Below are 19,163 nucleotides of genomic sequence, written 5' to 3'. Positions count from 1 at the left end.
CTGCTGATAAAACCAATGTATTGCTTAAAAAAATTGCTGAAGAAATTGTCCGAGTTTTCTGCTAAAGACTTTCAAGACAGAGAATTCTATTGGAAATGATGTCAGAAATTCTGAAGGAAACTTAGCAAGGATTCCCGTTAAAATTTCCTTAGCATTTTCAATAAGGTTCGCGTAATTGATTAAATAAACTATATTAAACTATTAAAAATATGCAGTTTCCTCTATGATTTCAGAGTTTTGTGGATTTTTTTTTGGGAGGTCGCCAGAACCTTCCCTAGTAGTCGCTTTAGAACAAGCTTTTGTTAAGGGTTCATTTTTTATGGGATCGAACATGAACTTCTCTAGAGATTGCGGCAGGGTTACCCTAGAAAATACCTATCCATTTCACAAAAACGACAGCATTGTGGTACAAAGTTAACTTGAAACTTCTCGAAAGATTCGGCCTCAAATTCTTTTTGCAGTTTCTATATGAAGTATGGAATGAATTTCTACTAAATCTGAGATGCTATGAGTACAATCGCGTACTTTTTATCATTGTTATTATTATATAATTGTTTTCACGTTAAAATTTCAAATCTGTTATAAATAAATTTAGTGGATATCAACATTTTTCACAGCTCTGTTTGTTGTTCTAGATTTAAGTTCTTCCACAACGGCATTAAAACCTTCATTAATACATTTTTGTAATAATGATTAATATTTTTAAGATTTTTTCATGTATATGGCAAAAATATACCCTTTATATAAAGGGCCCCCACAACACTGTGGCCCCGGGTCCCCACATTTGTAAATCCGGCCCTGGACGTGGATAAGCTTTCTTTCCACTCTATTCTCTCGATGATCTCAACCGGTGCCCTATTTTGGCTAGTCGCTTGACATACACTGGTGCCTTCTGTTGATGTTGTTGCACAACGCAGTGCAACATGTCCACCAGGAGATGATAGTGTAAACTGGACGATAAATTTTCACGAACATTGTTCTAGGAGTTATATCTGTTTACTGGAAAAACTTGTAATTAGAAGGCACGGAATGTTGCTAATGTGATGACTGCTGTTTACCTTTTTATTGATTGCTCTCAGTTGGCGCCAGCAGTAAAAATTGCATGCAAGAACTTTCATACAGCCGCCAAACTACCCAAAATTGAGTTCTTTTGACGCAATCCCATAGTTCGGCCCAATAAGCCAAATTTGAGTAAATCGATTAAACTCACACTAGGTAAATTGCCTTCACTTCCAGCAAAAACATTTACTTAAGAGTAGGTAAATTCAACCCAAGACCCCCCCTAATTCAACCCAAATTTGAGTAAACCTGCATTTACCCAAAATTGGCTTATTGGGCTCAAGGACCCCCATTGGGTAGATGCATCTCTGTTTGTTTTTGACAACATCGGTGAGGGAAAGAGGGAAAACAACCTAATTTTGGGTATCTAGTTTATTCGATATACTTAGCTTTGAGTAAAATCGACCCAAAAATTAGGTAGTTTGATTTCTCCGTGTAGCATCTAGTTTCCAGCGCTGACAGCCCGACGGCGACACCATCGCTTGTATTCAATGATTCTGCGGAATAGAAAGCCAAACTGACTCCGAAGCCACACCGTGAACATTTCTATTTCACAAACTCATATCTCTCTTCCGGCTTAAATGCCAATCCACAAGACATTCCCGTTTGTGCGCACTAACTACAAGTGTCTGTTTGCCTGTGAGTATTATGCTTTTGGTCGAAATACAAAGTGATCGAACGTGCGAAAATTGATTTTTAACCTACTTAGAAATGTCGCAACTCAATTTGGATTAGTGCATATTGTTGCTCTTAATTAGCTTAATGATGCGCAATAGAAAAAATAGATTCAAATTTACTTCGCAGCTGCAACTTCGCATGTGCTTCTAGCGACGACTTCGATTTGGTGGTGCGACGATAATACAGTATAGAGAAGTTTTTGTGTGTGTTTATTTTGGACCATTTTAACTTCATCAATGAATTTAAAATCATGTTCCCATGATTAATATCAAGTAATTAAAAGTCAATCATTTACAACTGATTGAGCCCATCCTCAAAACACTCCAAACCAGGAGACAAATTGATTCCATTTCTAAAAGCGCTACAAAAATAATACTATCCATCAATGCCCCTAACTACCGGACATCATGACTGGCGGCATTACTCGTTCTCTCATTCCCTCATTAGAATAACTCATTAGACGATGAAGTTATGCATGCAGATCTTCCCATATGCGCGATCGCTATTTCACGCTGTGTTCTTCTTCGTAAGAAAACGTACTCGTATGATCGGTATAGGTATCAACAAATTGTGGGGTTGTGTCTACACCATGCACTATTTGTCAGCTACCGACAAATTAGTGACGTTAAATTTACATACTGCTATGTTCGCAGATTGTTTTTACAACCTATTAATAATAGATGCATCTTCCCTGTATGTTGTTGATAACAAGAACATGCAACTGTTTTGTACTGCTACTATTTGTCTGACTGTGAATTAAGAATAAATGTTTTAACACCTGTTTAGGTTACACATCTCATTGGAAACTGGTTAAACCAAATCTATCAAATCATCCATGCTCCCAGGGTTCCCCTACTTGATGACAACTATAGGTATACATATTTGCAATTGAAAAGGCAATATGAAATAAACTGAGTTCAGTTGATCTTGCAGTACCTGGGTGTACCAACATACACGGCCAAATGGTCTTAGAGGTCAATTGTGGACAGGGGCAATTAATTCATTTCGGACACCTACCTTTCAGCAAGTGCCAACGATCTTCCTTTTTAGAACAATGGTCGATCAAGTTTGTGATGTGAGATCTTTTACGATGGCGATGAAGAGCTTTGCGGTGGTGGTCATACATGGTTGATTCGCAAATTGCGCCCATTTCGATGGTAGAAACTTAGTACAATGTGTCTTAAACGTTTTCAACAGTTGAGACCAGTGCCTGTGGTTTTCAAAATATCAGAATTTTCACCTTTATACTTATTGTTTCAGAATCTCTGCATTTTTTAATTCTTAACCGTTTAACCAGGTTTAACCTAATTTACAGCTCTTTTGTCCACGGATGCACTAGGAGAGCGATTACAACTGACAGCTGCACTTACAGTTGGTACAGCGCCTAAATTTATTCTATGTCTACTATATCGAACTGGTTTTTGTGCTGCTTTCACTTTTCTACTCTGTCCTCTGTCCATGGTAGAATGATGAGCAAGAGGATGTTGCTGTGTCTCCCTCCTCCCCCTATAGCGTTACGTAATTTGTGTACGATGCCCAAGTACCAGCCGCTCTCGGGGGAAGAGCTTCTGACGAAATGCCGAGGCTGGGATCGAACCCATGACCATCCGCTTATGAAGCGGACCATGTGACCATTGCGCCACGTATCTCGCCAATCTCTGCTGTTATACTATATTTTTCACAATGCTGCCGAATTAAAACTCTGCCAAAATTTCATAACCTCAAACGCTAACATGAAGAACTCTCCTTCAATTCGATCCTAAAGTTTTTTTTTCAAACCATTCCTATTGCACGAAAGCTTTTTTTGCATACATAGCTCCAATAAGTTTGGGAAACACTGTTGTAAGGAATAAAAGCAGCTTGAGTTTAGTTGGGCAACCGAAGCCCCTTAGTTGCCTAATCCTTGAGGTATCCGATAGTTGCTCGGTTCGCTCTAAGTTTTCTAGTCAGCCAAACGTGCATTTGAAGGCTGAATATTCTTGATAGTTGTACTTTGTACTAATATTTAGTAGTTAGTACAATTATCAGTATATCAGCTAACTAGTAGTTAGCAATTTTACGTTTCGCGTAGGGGTACAAACAACTAATGTTCCAAATGTTCAGCCGATAATAATGTCCATATCTTCCGCAAAGCAAATAAACTGACCGGATGTAGCAAAATCTTCGGCTCATCACATCATTCATTATACTTTCATGTAATTATATATATCGTTCGACGTTGTTTTATCCAGTTTGCTGAAAATAGGCAAGATTTACGTCGAAAATAGCCAAACAAATAGTTACAGTTACGCCCTTTAAACGCGAAAATGTATACCCCTAAGAAAAAGTCAATACTCCCCGATAAAGGTTATTGCTATAAAAGTTCATATTTCATTACATGAAATATAAGTTGGGAACCACTGAAAGCCACATACTGTATTGGAACGATAACTTCTATGATGGATTCATTGTGAGATTGCCAGTTGAATTGTTTCCTCTTTGTTCAGTACATACCAATATAATTTATTTACAATTCTAATTCTCTTGAAATTAATTCTCGATCATATCTCGATACGCATACAATAGTCGGTAAAATCAAATCACACTAGGCATATCTCTCACCGCCTTCGCTCATACGACGACGGCGGCGGTCGCTTTGGTTTGGACTGGGTGTCTCTTCGCAGGGCCTCACTTGGCGAGGGCGCTCGCCCTCCATATGGCAGTAGGTCAATGTTTTGGATGTGAGCCCTCACGGAGGCTCCCGGTGCCAGTCCCACATACCAGTCGCCAACGTTCTTGATGATTGTGGAATCCTTCGCAAAGTCTCGCCAATCCTTCTTGCGGTCCTCCTCGAGTTTCTTTCGGTCGTAGCTTACCTCGGGGTAGTTGGTGAAATCGTTAGAGTTGAACGCGCCCGGGGCCGATTCGTCAAAGTTTGGATAACCGGAGCCGGAAGGGCCTGATGGTCCGCTGGAGATGCTGATGTCAAAAGGTCCCGAAAGAGGTGGATCTTCCGTGGGTTCATAGTCGTACTTGGGAGGAACGAGCCCTATTATGCTTCCATCTTGCGGCTTGCTTCCATAATCGGAATCGTCATCCGGGAAACGCACCTTGGTATCGCTGGGATCAGGGCGGTCTGTACTTGAGGGTACCTTATTGCTTGGTGGTGTGGTTGGTCGTTTTCTATCGAAGTCGTCATCGAATGCAGGCCCTGTTGGACGTCCGCTATCGTAACCATCATGATCGGGTTTCGCTCCATCATAACCACTCCCGGATGGCCTTGACCCGTCGAACCCGGGCCCGGTTGGTCTTGCCCCGTCATAGCCTGCGGCGGTTGGTCTGGACCCACCACTTCCAGGTCGATCACCGCCACTAGGGAACGAAGCAGGTCCAGATGGACTTGCGGTGTAACTTGGGTTATTGTTATCCGCCACGTCGCTTTGTTCGACGTGACTTATGGCAAAGTTTGTGGCAGGCGATGCCAGTAAATGGCTTCCAGCTCCCGTAGTGCTTTGAACAACCTTATACCCGATCCCTGCCCCTGCTATATACTGTACCGTTCGTTGCAACCCTTTGTCATCCAAGTACGAATATGAACCTCGTGTGATACCATCTGGACCCGTTGTTTCCGATCTTCGCTGATCAGGCCCCACCGACAGTAACCTAAAATGAAACGAGATCATTCACTCAGTTCACAAAAACTCATACCTTGAAACAATTCCTACTTATACTGCCCGGAACCGCTCGGTCCACTTTCGAATGCGACCTTTCCTCGCACCTGCTTGTGCGTTTTATACAAGGGGCTCTCGTATGCTATCGTATTGGGTGCATCCGGGACCGGATTGGCCACCTCAAAACCAGTCCCCGAACCAGCTGAGTACCGAACCGAATGCTGTTCGCCAACGTCATCCACGTAGGTGTACAGCCCGTTGACCCGCCCGTTGGCATCGGATCCCTCGCGCCGTTGGTAGTTACGGGTTTTGAACTGGAAATCATAGCTGGGATCGTCATACGGATCGGCCTGGGGGTCCTCCGGTGTACCAATGGGACCACGCGGTACCTGCGATAGGTTTTGTTTGCGATGAATTTTTGGACCACGGGCGCGGAACCTGGGTAGGAAATTAAAATAATCAGTGAATTTGCGAACATGGATGAGTACCTACGTTAATTAACATTGCTCAAACTTTTTTAATCCTATTCGCTTCGCATGCTCTATCGATCTGCAAACCCCATTAAAAGACGAATGCAAAATTATCCAAAATTTAGAGTCTATCGAGAAAACTTAAGCATTAGTATTAAGCGAGACGCTCAAAATTATGTGCAGTCTTAGACTTGTGTTGTAAAGATTGCCTGCTTTCCGTCCATGGGCGTAGTCAGAGGGGGGGGGGGGCAGAAGAGGGGGGGGGGGGGGGTGGTCAGGTTTCTCCAGACATTCCTTCGGGAATTTCTCCTGGGATATCTTTAGAAGTTCCTCCAGTGATTGTTCCCATACTTTTATCGAGGATTCCTCCAAGAATCTCTCCAGGGATTCCTAAAGGAATGTCACCAGAGATCGTTTTAAATTTTTCTGTAAGTGTTCCTTCAGAAATTTGACATTCCTCCATATATTCCTTCAAGAATTCTACTAGCAATAATTCAATCTGGAATAATTCGAAGTATTTCAGCAAGAATATTTTCCAGAAATCCTCTCTACAAATAAATTCAGGAATTCCTTAAAAAAATGTACAAAACATTCCTACAATAATTCGTCCAGAAATTATTGCAGACATGAATTCCTTCAGATTTTTTTCTAGGTATTCCAACAGAAACTCATCCAAGAATTGGTTAAGAAAGCTTTCCTGGGATTTTCTAAGGAATTCCTCAGAAGATTTCTTCAGAAATTTCTCCAAGTTTTCCTCCAAGAATTCCATTAGTATTCACCCGTGAATTTCTTCTGTGATTCTTCCAGGAACAACTACAGGGATTATTTTAAAAATTCTTCCAATGATTCTCCCAGGAACTCTTCATAGGATTCCTTCAAGAATTCTTCCTTGTATTCCTTAAGAAGCTCCTATAAGAATTAATCCAGTACTTTTTTCCAGGAACTGTTTAAGGAATACATTGGGAATTCCTCTAGAAATTGCTTCCCGGATTTCTTCTGGAGTTTCTTCAGGAATTCCTCTAAGGAACTGCTACAGGGATTCCTCCACGAACACTTCTAAGGATTCCTTAAGGATTTCTCCAAGAATGTCATCTGCGATTTCTTCAGAAATTATTTCTGGTATTCTGGACATTTCTTTAGGAATTACTCAAGCAATTCTTCCAGGGATTCCTCTGGAAATTCGAGCAGGCATTCTTTTAAAATTCCTCCAGGAATTCATCTAAAGATTCCTTTAGAAATTCCGCCATAAATTCCTCTAGGAATTGCTCTAGAGATTTTTCCAGGAGTTCCTTTAGAGATTCCTTCAGGTATTCCACAGGCATTCCTCTAGGATATCCTCCAGTGATACCACCAGGAATTCCTACAGGAATTCTTTCTTTCATTCCTCCAGAGACTGCTCCAGGAATTGCTTCAGGGATTCCTTCAAAATATTCACCAGGAAATTCCTTAGGAATTTTTACAGGAATTCATCCTGGAGTTCTTCAAGGAATTTCTCCTGGAGTTCTTCAAGGAATTCATCCAAGGATTCCACCAGGAATTCCGCAAAGAATTTCTCCAGGAACTTCTTCAGGGATTTTTCCAGGGATTTCTCCATGATTTTTTTCAAGAATTCCCTCAAGGATTATTTCAGGAATTCCAGGAATTCCTCTTGAAATTCCACCAGGAATTTATCCCAGAGTTTCTCTTAAGATTCCTACAGAAATTCATCCAGTAATTCTTTCAAGAATTCTTCTAAATATTTCTCCAGAGATTTTTCCAGGAAATCCTCCAGATATTTCCCCATTCTTCCATGAAATTTCTCTGATTCTTTCAGGATATCCTCTTGATATTTCTTCAGGAATTCTTCCTCGAAGTTCTCCTGGAATACTTGAAGGAATTTTCCATGGAGTCCTCCAGGCATTCCTCCAGAAATTCCACCAGAGATTTCTCCTCAAATTTCCCCAAAGATTGCCCCAGGGATTATTTCAGAAACTCCTTCGAGTATTTATTCAAAAATCGTTCCAGAAATTCCTCTAGAAATTCCTTCTGGAATATCTCATGGGATTTTTTCAGAAATAGAAAAATAATAGAAATTGAAATCTTCTAGAGCTCTAGAGATTCGTTCAGAAATTCATCCAGTAATTCTTTCAATAATTTCTCTAGAGATTCCTCCAGGAATTTCTATAGGGATTCCTTCAGCAATGCCCACAAAAATATCTCTGGGGTAATTGCTCCAGGAATTCCTCCAGGATTTTATCCAGGAATTTTGCAAGGAACTCCTCCAGGAATCCTTCCAGGAATTTTCCCAGAATTTGTCCAGGAAATAATACATGAAATCCTCTAGGAATTTCATCATAGATTTTGCCAGGAAATTCTCCAGGAATATCTTTAGATTTTTTTAGGAATTCCTCCAGAGATTCCTACAGGAATTGCTTCAGAGATTTCTCCATAAATTTCTCAAGGGATTTTCCCAGGGATTCCTCCAGAAAATCCTCTGGAAATTTCTCGTAAAGTTTCTCAAGGATTTTTTTTTCTGAAATTTTTCCGAAATTCCTCCCAGAGTTCCTCTGGAGATTTCTCCGGGAATGTCCCCAGGAAATTCTCCAGGAATTCTTCCAAGAGATTGCTCCAGGAATTCCTACTGTGTCTCATCCCAGAAATTCACCTGGAATTCCTCCAGGGATTACGCCAGGAATTTGTCCAGGAATTCCTCCAGGCATTTCTCCAGGATTCAGGGATTTGTCAAAGAATTCCTTAAAGGACATCTTCAGAAATTTCTCTAACATTTTCTACAGGAATTCCTCAAGAGATTTCTTCAAAAAAATTTCTAGGAATTTCTCCAGAAATTCCTCCAAAGAATCCTTCTGAAATTTATCTTGGATTTATTCTAGGAATACCTCAAGAGATTTTGTCAGAAATTTCTCTAAGGATTCCACCCAACACCACTAAAGAAGCCAATTCCCCTTTCCCTCCCCTATGTCACACTTTTTGTATGATTCCTCTTAAATTTTTATATGGGTCGTCACACTTTACTGAACACCCCTTTCCCCTGACAGCGTGACGTTATTTATGAATGTTCCCCTGATTTAGTTCTTGCACAAAATTCTTCTCTCTTCCCAAGCAACAATTCCATTGCTGATTGGTTTTGTTTGATTTTTATTAGGGTTTTATTACAACAATAATTAAAACTAACGGTTTAATGATTACTTTTATGAAAATCATTGATGAAATGATTTATAGTATACTTATTATACGATATTCATAAAGCCAGATTTTAAGAGTAAACAAAACTCTCCGATATGTAAACCTTTTGGCATTCATTATTACCACAAAAAACTGTTCAAATCCTCAACAGATGGCGATACGTTCGAATATTAACGACATCTGTTGATGGAACAGCAGAAACTACGACACTGCTAGGTTTATAGCGGTCATCATAAAAGTAAACTTGCTTTCGTTCTATTTTCGCTAATTATGGTCGTCGCCATATTGAAGAATTAGCTGACGTGAATGAAAAACAGTTAATTTTGCTCAAAAAAGCAATGAATTGATAGTTTGCCACCATTTCCATAACATGCTCACATAAATAAACTCTCTCAGCCGAGTTTTCTTATGATTCGAGATAGTTTTACTTAATTAACAAATTGGTTTATTTCATTCCAAGATGATAATATTCACCATTTTCGAAGCGCATTAATTTTATGTTTCTGCAACCCCAATAATCACTGTAAAATTGAATGCGCATAAACCTACCAACACAATAACCACTAAAATATTACTTTGAAATGAACGCTTTCTATTTACAAACGATGTATCCTCCTGAACTGTACGTGCCATCAAAAAGGCTTCTCTACATCTTGAACTGTCATAGTTTTTGTTGAAAAAAAAACAACAACAATCATCATAACCTCTTTTCGAGAATGGAAATTTTTTTCATTCAGGTTTCAAAACAGTTTTATTGCTACTCTCAATGTGGTTTGGAAAACCTCTCCAAGAGTGGTCCTCTTAGCTGGAAGATGCTCTTAAAGAGGTTATCAAGAGGTTTTGAAGTATAAATCAGTTTTATTGCAAGTTTAGTAAAATTGGTCATGAAGATCTCTTATAGAGCAGAACAAAACTTAAATTGTTACTTGGGATTTTGGCTTTTAACTTATGCACCCTTAGCCCATGTCATAAAAATAGTATCCAGTGTACTGCATTGTGTAAACATATGTTTCCTTTTGCTTCTGTTAATTATTATCTCATACACCTCACGGTGTCAAAATTTTGATTATTATCGAACTTTCATGTACCTCGGATTTTTCTTCAGAGAATATTAGAATCCGGCTATAATTTATAAATGCAAAATTTGAAAATATTCTATCGGGAAAAATTTGACTTAGATGAGTTTTTAGATATTTTCCATACTAAAAATCAATAAAAACTATTTTACCTCAAAAAACGTCCCATACAAAATATATAGAAAAATTTTCGCCGATGAAATATTTTCTAGTTTTCCGATTATGAATATATAGCCCAAATACTAATCATTTTCGAAGAAAAATCCGAGGTACATGAATTTACGATAATAATCGAAATTTTGACACCGTGCACCTTTCAACTTATACACATTTAAAAGAGCACTACATTAGCTTAAATGAGAAACATTATTATCACATTTTTGTCTAAATCTTCGACAGATATTCCTCGTCGTGATGTGATGAATTCATTATTGCCCGTAAAATTGGTCTTCAGATGCGTCCAACAATGCTTCGATGCCTATCTCTAGGTATTTAAGATTAGATCATTCATCAGTCTAAATTGTCCATTATTTTACAACATGACGCTGTTCTACCGACCAAGGTTCGCCGGTTTCCTTGTTACAGAATGTTCAACAGTTGGCATACCTATCACAACGTACTTCTTTCAGCCGACTGCCCGTGGACCAAGTGCGGTCACCAGCATAATTGAATTCCCACATAAATTTTCGTTTGGGAATATAGTATCCAAAACAATGGCTCTACAACCGGTGGCATTTAGCGTTTTTCGGTACACCTTTGTGCGAGCATGCAATTTCGGGCCGTACCCCCTAGCCTTTACCATGATGTGATGAACTGGAGCATTCAAGTTCATTGCCATGTTCTACAACATGCCTTTCACTTTCACAGTCGTTCATAAGTCGACTCACCCTCGGGGACCGGCCGTGTAGACGGTTTCCTCGACTCGACCCGAATCCGGTTGACGACTTCCGAATCTTCCGCGGACGATTGTTTTCGGATTTCCGCTGGCCGTGTGGTAGTGTCCACCTACATCGGAGTTTTTCAACCTGCAACAATAAGCAAGATAATCAAATTCTTTTTAACGGACTACTTAGGATACGGGTGAAGATTTGAGTGCTGCTGGAACAATGCATGCAGGACCATAGATATTGGAATACTTTGAAAGTTGTAAGGGAGAAAGTATGTAACAAAAAATATTAAAAAACCTAAATTTAATTTTTTGCAATTCGAAGTTCTGATGAACTTTGATTTACTCCACGAAAACGCCTAATGAAAAATATGTGATTACTTCTGGAAAAATCACTCTTCCTGATTCGAATGTTCATTGAATGTGCGATACATACTACAATGGCATTGAGAGTTTGAAGGCGTCTTTTACAAATGCAAAACATATTGCTTGGGAAAATATTAAATGTATTGAATTTGCTATAAAATTTGTTAACTCGTTATTCAATAACCCTTGAGTCAGTTCACATTTTATTTTGAATTTTTGAATTTTGAATTTTTATTTTGATTTTTATTTTGATTTTATTTTGAAAAATAAAAATCATGGTTGCAAAACCATGCTCGTCCCCAAAATTGGCGCCTATGCCGCGATTGCCTAATCCTATCGGTGGCATTTCAGGAAGTCTTGGAGGATTTGCGGCGGGTTTCAAGGCGTCATGCTTGTGTTTTCAGGGTTTTGGAGGATCGCAGGTGCGTTACATGGGGCTGATGGGGATTTAATGGGATTTCGGGGACATTTCAGGAAGTTTCAGATTCGGGTTTTGGAGGCATTACGGAGGTGTTTTTGATGGTTTTGGAGGGTCTCAGATGTGTTATATGGCGTTTTAGAGGAATTTGCGAGGCATTTCAGGAAGCTTCAGAGGTTTTTTCGGTGGGTTTTAGAGGAGTTACGTAGGCGTTTTCGGGCTTTTGGGGGGTCTCAGGTGCGTTACATGGAATTCGAATTGATTTTAGGGGATTTCGGAGGTATTTAAGGAAGCTTCAGAAGATTTTTGGTGAGTTTTAGAGGCGTTACATAGGCGTTTTCGGTGCTTTCGGAAGGTTTAAGGTGAATTACATGGGATCAATGGGGGTTTTAGGGGGATTTCAAAGATATTTTAGAAACTTCTCTGCTCCAGAAACTTCCATAATCTCATGGAAATCCCCGTAAATAATTTGAAATGCACCATGAAACCCCAAAATGTTCCTGAAACCTGTTGATATGACCTGAAATGCGTTGAAACGCCCCTGAAACCTCCGTAATCCCAAAACAAACGCCCTTGAAATCATCATAAACAATTTAAAAAAACCTAAACCCCTTGGAATGCCCCTAAAACTCTCTAAAATGCATCTGAAATGCCTAAAAACGTCTCTGTGATTTCCTTTATACTATTGAAACGCCCATAAAATCCTCGGAATCCTATTAAAATGCCAATGAAACCTGCCGTAACGCCCTTAAAATGCTCCATGAATCCCCTGAAACAACACCCTGAAACACCCCTGAAGATCCTTGGGCTTTCTAAGAACTTCCTAGAAATTCCCTTGGTCCATCTTAAATGCCTAGGAGCAAGACCTGTTCACGCAAACTTGATTCCCTCATTGAGGTTCTGACTTAATTTATGCCCACACATAAGCGCAGCTAGAGGGGGGGGGGGGGGGGGCTGAAGGGCAAGGCCTCCCTCCGAATCTACCAGGCCCCCCCAGAAATTTTTCATGACTTTATATATGGAAATTTGAAAAAAATCTGAAAACCACTGTCGTGGTGACAAACATAGATCTGTAATAGACATTTATTTGGCATAATACATATGTGCTTAAATTGACAGTTATTGGAGACTATTCTCAACTTGTCACTCTTTACAGGATCATTCCTTAAAATGGTCTATGTAATTAAGAGGTTTTGTTTGGAAATGTTATATAACCAGAATTATATAAATAGCAATGCTTTGTACATCTTCTTTTTTAAATCGCTGAGAAATTAAATCTAAATGATAATTTCCAGGAATTCTTTGATGGGTATCTTTAAGAATCTTTGAATTTTTTAGCAGCATTACTGCAAAATATGATTAAGTGCTTCTTTGTGGAATTCAAGTATCATGTGGGAAAAATCTGGTTGAACTTGCAATGGAATTACAGCAAAAGTTTTTGAATTCCTTGTGGGAATAGAAGCTACATTGGAAATTATCCATGTAGCTGAAGCGCAAGTGTATTCATTAAAACCATGCTGGAGCTGATTTCTAGTCGGTCACTATTAATTTCTTTTATTTCGTGGGTCAGGGGTATTTGTGCGTCTATCAAACAATTCACAAATTTAAATGGTCATTGAGGAAGTTTTAATATATTTAAAAGCTGGTGCTGCAATGGGTCATCTCGAAGGTATTGATGATTGGACTTCTTAAAGATTTCTCGGAGATAATTGTGAAAGAATTCCTGGATGACTTCTTGCAGAATTTCCTGGCTTCTGTGTCCCTCTAAAATTATCTAAAAGAATTCCAATACAAATCGCTGGAGGAATTCCTCTTAAAATCCTTCTAATTATTCAAAAAATCTACAAGTAATCCTAAAAACAGCCCTGGGGTGAATCCCTGAAAAAGATTATAAACGGATTACTGAAATTTTTGAACTAACTGCTGAATATTTTTTTGAAAAAATCCCGAGAGAAATTTATGAAGAAATCATTACAGAAATTTTCGGAGCAATACCTGCCCGAATCCCTGGAGAAATTTCTGAAAGTATACCTGGAGGAATCCGAGGAGCAATCATGCGAGGAATTTCAGGAAAAAAAATCTGAAGAATCCGCATCAGAAATCCCTGTAGAAATTACTAGAAAAAAAAATTTAGATGAATCCTTGGAAAAATTTCTGGACGCATTCCTGGAGGAATTTTTTGAGAAATCACAGGAGGAATTCCTAGATGTATTCTGGAGGAAATCCTGGAGAACCTTCTGGACAAACTCCATGCGGAATCCCTGGAAAAGTTCCTGGACTAATGCCTGGAGCATTGGGGGAACTTTTTTTTATTATCGTACAAATTGGTACGAGGGTTCTGAAGGTTGATGATTTTTTATAGGTAGGGATCAAACATTTTGTGGTTATTGTTGGAATATTTTTATTATTTTTTTCACGGAAAATTCTATTTTCTGTGTTGTGTTGTAAATTATTTTAGAGTATATTTGACTTCCTTAAACTATTTTACAATGATAGAATGATTTGGGTAAAAATCAAATATGTTAATTGTAGAGATTCAATACAAAATAAACAATGACTACTGAAAGGTGACTAAAACACCGATTTTTCGATGATTTAAAAACAAATGTAAAACCGCTTCAAAAGACACCAAAACCATTTTGAGATACACAGAACTGTCATAAATATCAGTCAAAATTATAAAAAATTGATTGTCCACGAAACAAAAATTACAAAAATGCCCAAACTATACCCCGTCTTAAGGCAAGGTAAGGTATTAGAGGGTTAATTGAAGAAGGTCGTGTCTACACGATTCATGCGTTGAGCTGTAAATGCTCTACTACTACAAAAGCTGAGTTTTGCCTATTATATGAAAAAGTTCATTTAGGTAGAATCAATCTTGTCTTAGTTAATATTTTTTACTGAATGGTATGAATATTCCGTCAGGGATTCCACGGAATAATCTCGAACTTAATGTGTTTTTACAAGAAAACTCTTCACTAATCTACTGCCAACTATCCCAGATTTTAAAAATTCCATGTTTGAACAAGATTGACCATCCAACAAGTAGAAGTTTTATTTTAATCCTATCCCTTTCTAATATATGTGCTTTAGAGTGTCACAATGGCCAATATACAAAGTTATGTAAACTTTTTCACTAAAACGTATCATCTCAACTACTAGACAAAATGTTTTAGATCTTTTAAAGAGAAATAGCGCATATGAATACTGCTCCCACTCGCAAAACAGTCCCATATGAATATGAAACCCAGCAAAGATGGTGACTGTTATGCGAGTGGCGGCAGAATAGTACTTTCAAAAAACCTTTTATGGTTGACGATCATGAGGTCTTAGATCTAGGGGGACCAGGGCCATGTCAATATGTTTTTTTTATACTTCAGAATTGCTCCAAAGATACTTATCGCCTGAATCTCGTGATTCTGGAGGCCCCCAGGCCATCCCCTATATACGCCAATGGTGATGATAAAATTGACACATTTCAATGAAATCTAGTAGTCCATAGAAAAAAAAAATATTGAAAAAAAATCAAAGTTGAAAATGTATTACAAAAACTTTGTTTTTACATTTTCCATGAAAAATTACAATTTTTCAAAAATTGCCCTTGTTAACCCTTCAAATTATTTTCTAGAAAATCGAAATGTTCTACAAAAATGTTTCGAATATGAATATATTTCGTTTTAGGGTTAAACACCTTGACTTTCCAAACACCGTTTTTTGGAACAGCCTACTAGCTATGTGTTTGCTACACGATTCAAAATGGTCATTATTGGCGAAATAGGCTTTTTGTCGTAATTGGGACGCAAGTCGAAGAAGCAGAAAAGAAGAAAGAGAAGAAGAAGAAGAAGAAGAAGAAGAAGAAGAAGAAGAAGAAGAAGAAGAAGAAGAAGAAGAAGGGAAAAGCGGAGACAAACAGACGTTCTTCTTTACTAACTACCCATCGTGCTTCTTTTTAACGGTTGATTCAAATATGCAGTAGTTCGCAAATTGACCACACACGGCATCGTTTTTTCTCCTGTTTAACGTTTGCTCATTATCGCCATTTGGCCAGCGGTTTGCAAAACATAGCCTGATTAGCATTGGGCATTTATGTTTACGTGACGAAGAATTTGTTCCAAGTGATACGTCTGTTTGTCTGCGGGATAAGACTTTTCATACCTACATCCCTTATACCCGAGCAGAATGGAATACTTCACAAATATCATGCGAAAAGCAACCTTTGCTCGAATATCTAAAATTTGTATTGCCTTGTTATTCTACGAAATGATATGAGAACATCACAATTACAATTGTAGGTATTTCAGCAGAGTTTGATATTGATGTGGTGTTTGTTGATTAAATAGGCAGTGGAAAAATTGAAGAAGTAGTTTCTTAATATTATTTTTCATTTGTTCGATATCTCCATAATACAATGGTATGGCGATATCGAATCAATAAAAAAAAAATAGTAAGAAATGCTAATACTTTGTCATTCAATACATATAGGATAACAAATACAGCTCTTGAAATTTTTGGTATGCATTCATTTTTGAATGAGACTAGTTTTTTTTCTAGGTGTTCTTCTTACAAAATTAAGGTATTAAATTTTGTTATTTTGCTTTACCTCTTATTACCACCTAAGGGCATATCGAGGTATGTTAGTATTTAAAATTGATACCTTGATATTTTATGAAGTAATTGTTTTCTGTTCGGGACGTGATTGGTAAATGTTCTGAAATGAGTTGAATTTCTTACTTTTCACTTCTCGCACATTTTGCTTTTGCCTTTTCCCTTCACAAGTTGTGTCCGGGTCCAATGAAACCAGAATCCGGAACTGGGTCAAACGAAGGGCCGAGGTAGTTGATTCTAAATTGCATAATTTTAAGCAATCAACATTTTCTATGTTCTCAATCACAACGTTATTTGTTATTCGATTGTTTTTTTTTTTGGTAATGCACTGGTGCATAGTCCGTGCCCCAAGGCTATATATTTTGCACTATGGTTCCATTAGCACTCAAACAGTATTCCGCATTCTGTCATTGTATTGGTTGAAAATCGTCACGATTACCCAAAACTAAACGATCCATCCGAGTTGATATGGTTGAAATCCGATTGGTCTGATTGCACCGAAAGAAAGCACCCAAGCACAACTCCCAACACTAATGGCAGCTTCATTGTCCTTAGGAATGTCCTTTCAACGTTCACTGAAATCTTCTGAAACAGTCCTTTTCATTAAGCCTCTTCTTATGGCTGATTGTCCTTTCCAAGGATTCCACCCATCCACTCGCTATAGAACGCGTGATCCTACTCGATTCTCGAACGCGCGCGCTTATACTTTTCCACCGCGGTCAAAATTCAACTCAAAACTAACTCGACCCGGCACCCACTGACTTCTTTTTATACATTTTCCCATTGTTGATGATGCTAATTTTCCCTGCTCAGATTTTCTCAGCCTCATCATCGCGGGAGGTACCCGCCGTAAGCTATAGGCCGCCACCGCTGGCTGGTGCGTTCCGGCCGACCTGAGTTCTATTAAATTTTTGAAGATTTTAGATTAAAACAAAACGCTTCTCTCGCGAGTGTTGGTTACGGGGTGGCACGGCACGTTGCCGCCTGTCATGGTCTCTGACCAGCGGCATGTCTCCCGACCAGGCCACATACACCTCTCTGATGTTTTGTTCTACTTAATACCGTCATTGGGGGTGAAGACGAGTTGTAATCGAAACTTGTACCTATAGCAAGCGTTTTGAAAACCGTTTTGATTCTTCGACGGTGTTAACTAAATTTAATTTTGTAAATCTATATTCAAAATCAAACATTGTAGTATTATTTATACAAGGGTGCAGCACAATGGTGGATAAACAACTAGGACAGAGCGTAGCTCTGGTCCTCACAAGGTCCTACCTCATGCTTCCAAAGGGTTAGTCAATGATAAAGACCGCTAGCTAAGATGTATATGCTTAGCTGATAGTGCAGCCTGGGCACTAGACTGGATCAACGTTATATACATACATACATTTATGTGCTGAACATCACATTTAAGACAAGACATAATCAACAATAGTACGTCCCTCAAAATTCGACTTGTGACTGCCGCTTTCCATCGCGCCCAATGCTCGCCAGGTCATGCTCCACCTGGTCCGCCCATCGGGCTCTCTGCGCTGCACGCCTTCTTGTGCCAACCGGATCAGTAGCAAACACCAGCTTTGCAGGGTTTTTGTCCGGCATTCTTGCAACATGCCCTGCCCACCGTATCCTTCCGGCTTTGGCCACCTTCTGGATGCTGGGTTCGCCGTAAAGTGCAGCGAGCTCGTGGTTCGTCCTTCTCCGCCACACACCGTTCTCCTGCACACCGCCGAAGATAGTCCTTAGCACGCGACGCTCGAAAACTCCGAGTGCTTGCAGGTCCTCCTCGAGCATGATCCATGTCTCATGTCCGTAGAGGATCACCGGTCTTATTACCGTTTTATACATGGTGCACTTGGTGCGTTGGTGAATCCTTAAGACCGCAGCTTTTCGATGATGTGCCTTCGAATTTCACGACTCACGTTGTTGTCAGCCGTCAGTAAGGATCCGAGGTAGACGAATCTCTCCACTACCTCGAAGGTATCTCCGTCTATCGTAACATTACCACCCAGACGGATTTGGTCGTGTTCGGTTCCGCCTACCAGCAAGTACTTTGTTTTTGAGGCATTAACCACCAGTCTGACCTTTGCTGCCTCGCGTTTCAGGCGCGTGTGCAGCTCTGCCACCGTGCCAAATGTTCTGGCGAAAATGTCCATGTTGTCCACAAAGCTCACAAATTGAGCGGATTTTATGAAAATCGTTCCCCGACTGTTGAGCGTGGCTCGTCGCATCACACCTTCCAAAGCGATGTTGAAGAGCAGGCATGAGAGTCCGTCACTTTGTCGCTGTCCCGGGCGAGATTCGAATGAACTGGATAGTTCACTCAAAACCCTTACGCAGTTTTGAACACCGTCCATCGTTGCTTTGATCAGTCTAGTCAGCTTCCCAGGAAAGCCGTTTTCGTCCATGATTCTCCATAGCTCTGCGCGGTCCATACTGTCGTGTGCCGCTATGAAGTCGATGAACAGGGGATGCGTTGGGACCTGGTATTCGCCGCATTTCTGGAAGATTTGCCGTACGGAAAAGATCTGGTCCGTTATCGACCGCCCGTCCATGATGCCGCCTTGATAACTTCCCACGAACTCATTCGTATTAGGTGACAGACGACGGAAGATGATCTGGGATCCCAAGTAACACAACTTATTATAGTAAAGTAAATAATACATGTTTCATACAAACGTCCATGTTTTGTTTCATGTATAGGAAACGTATTTTTGTACACTTATATCACCGAAAAAGCGCAAAAAATGGCGGCTTATAAAACATCTTCGATGT

General features: G+C 39.5%; 1 protein-coding gene across 1 annotated transcript; it reads right to left on the bottom strand.

Annotated features, from left to right (window-relative positions):
- Nucleotides 1-4,143: 4,143 nt before the first annotated feature.
- On the bottom strand, nt 4,144-17,588 carry LOC134287360 (uncharacterized). Its single transcript, XM_062849090.1, has 4 exons — nt 16,831-17,588; nt 11,004-11,141; nt 5,442-5,825; nt 4,144-5,379 (listed from the first exon to the last, which is right to left on the bottom strand). Exons 1-4 carry the CDS (start codon nt 16,935-16,937, stop codon nt 4,335-4,337), a joined length of 1,674 nt encoding a protein of 557 aa, XP_062705074.1. The 5' UTR covers nt 16,938-17,588; the 3' UTR covers nt 4,144-4,334.
- Between the last annotated feature and the right edge of the window lie 1,575 nt (nt 17,589-19,163).

This window comes from Aedes albopictus, chromosome 2 (genome assembly GCF_035046485.1).
Source record: "Aedes albopictus strain Foshan chromosome 2, AalbF5, whole genome shotgun sequence".
Lineage (NCBI taxonomy): Eukaryota > Metazoa > Arthropoda > Insecta > Diptera > Culicidae > Aedes > Aedes albopictus.
The sequence above is the reverse complement of the archived record's forward strand: the minus strand, read 5'-3'. Positions and strand labels throughout refer to the sequence as shown.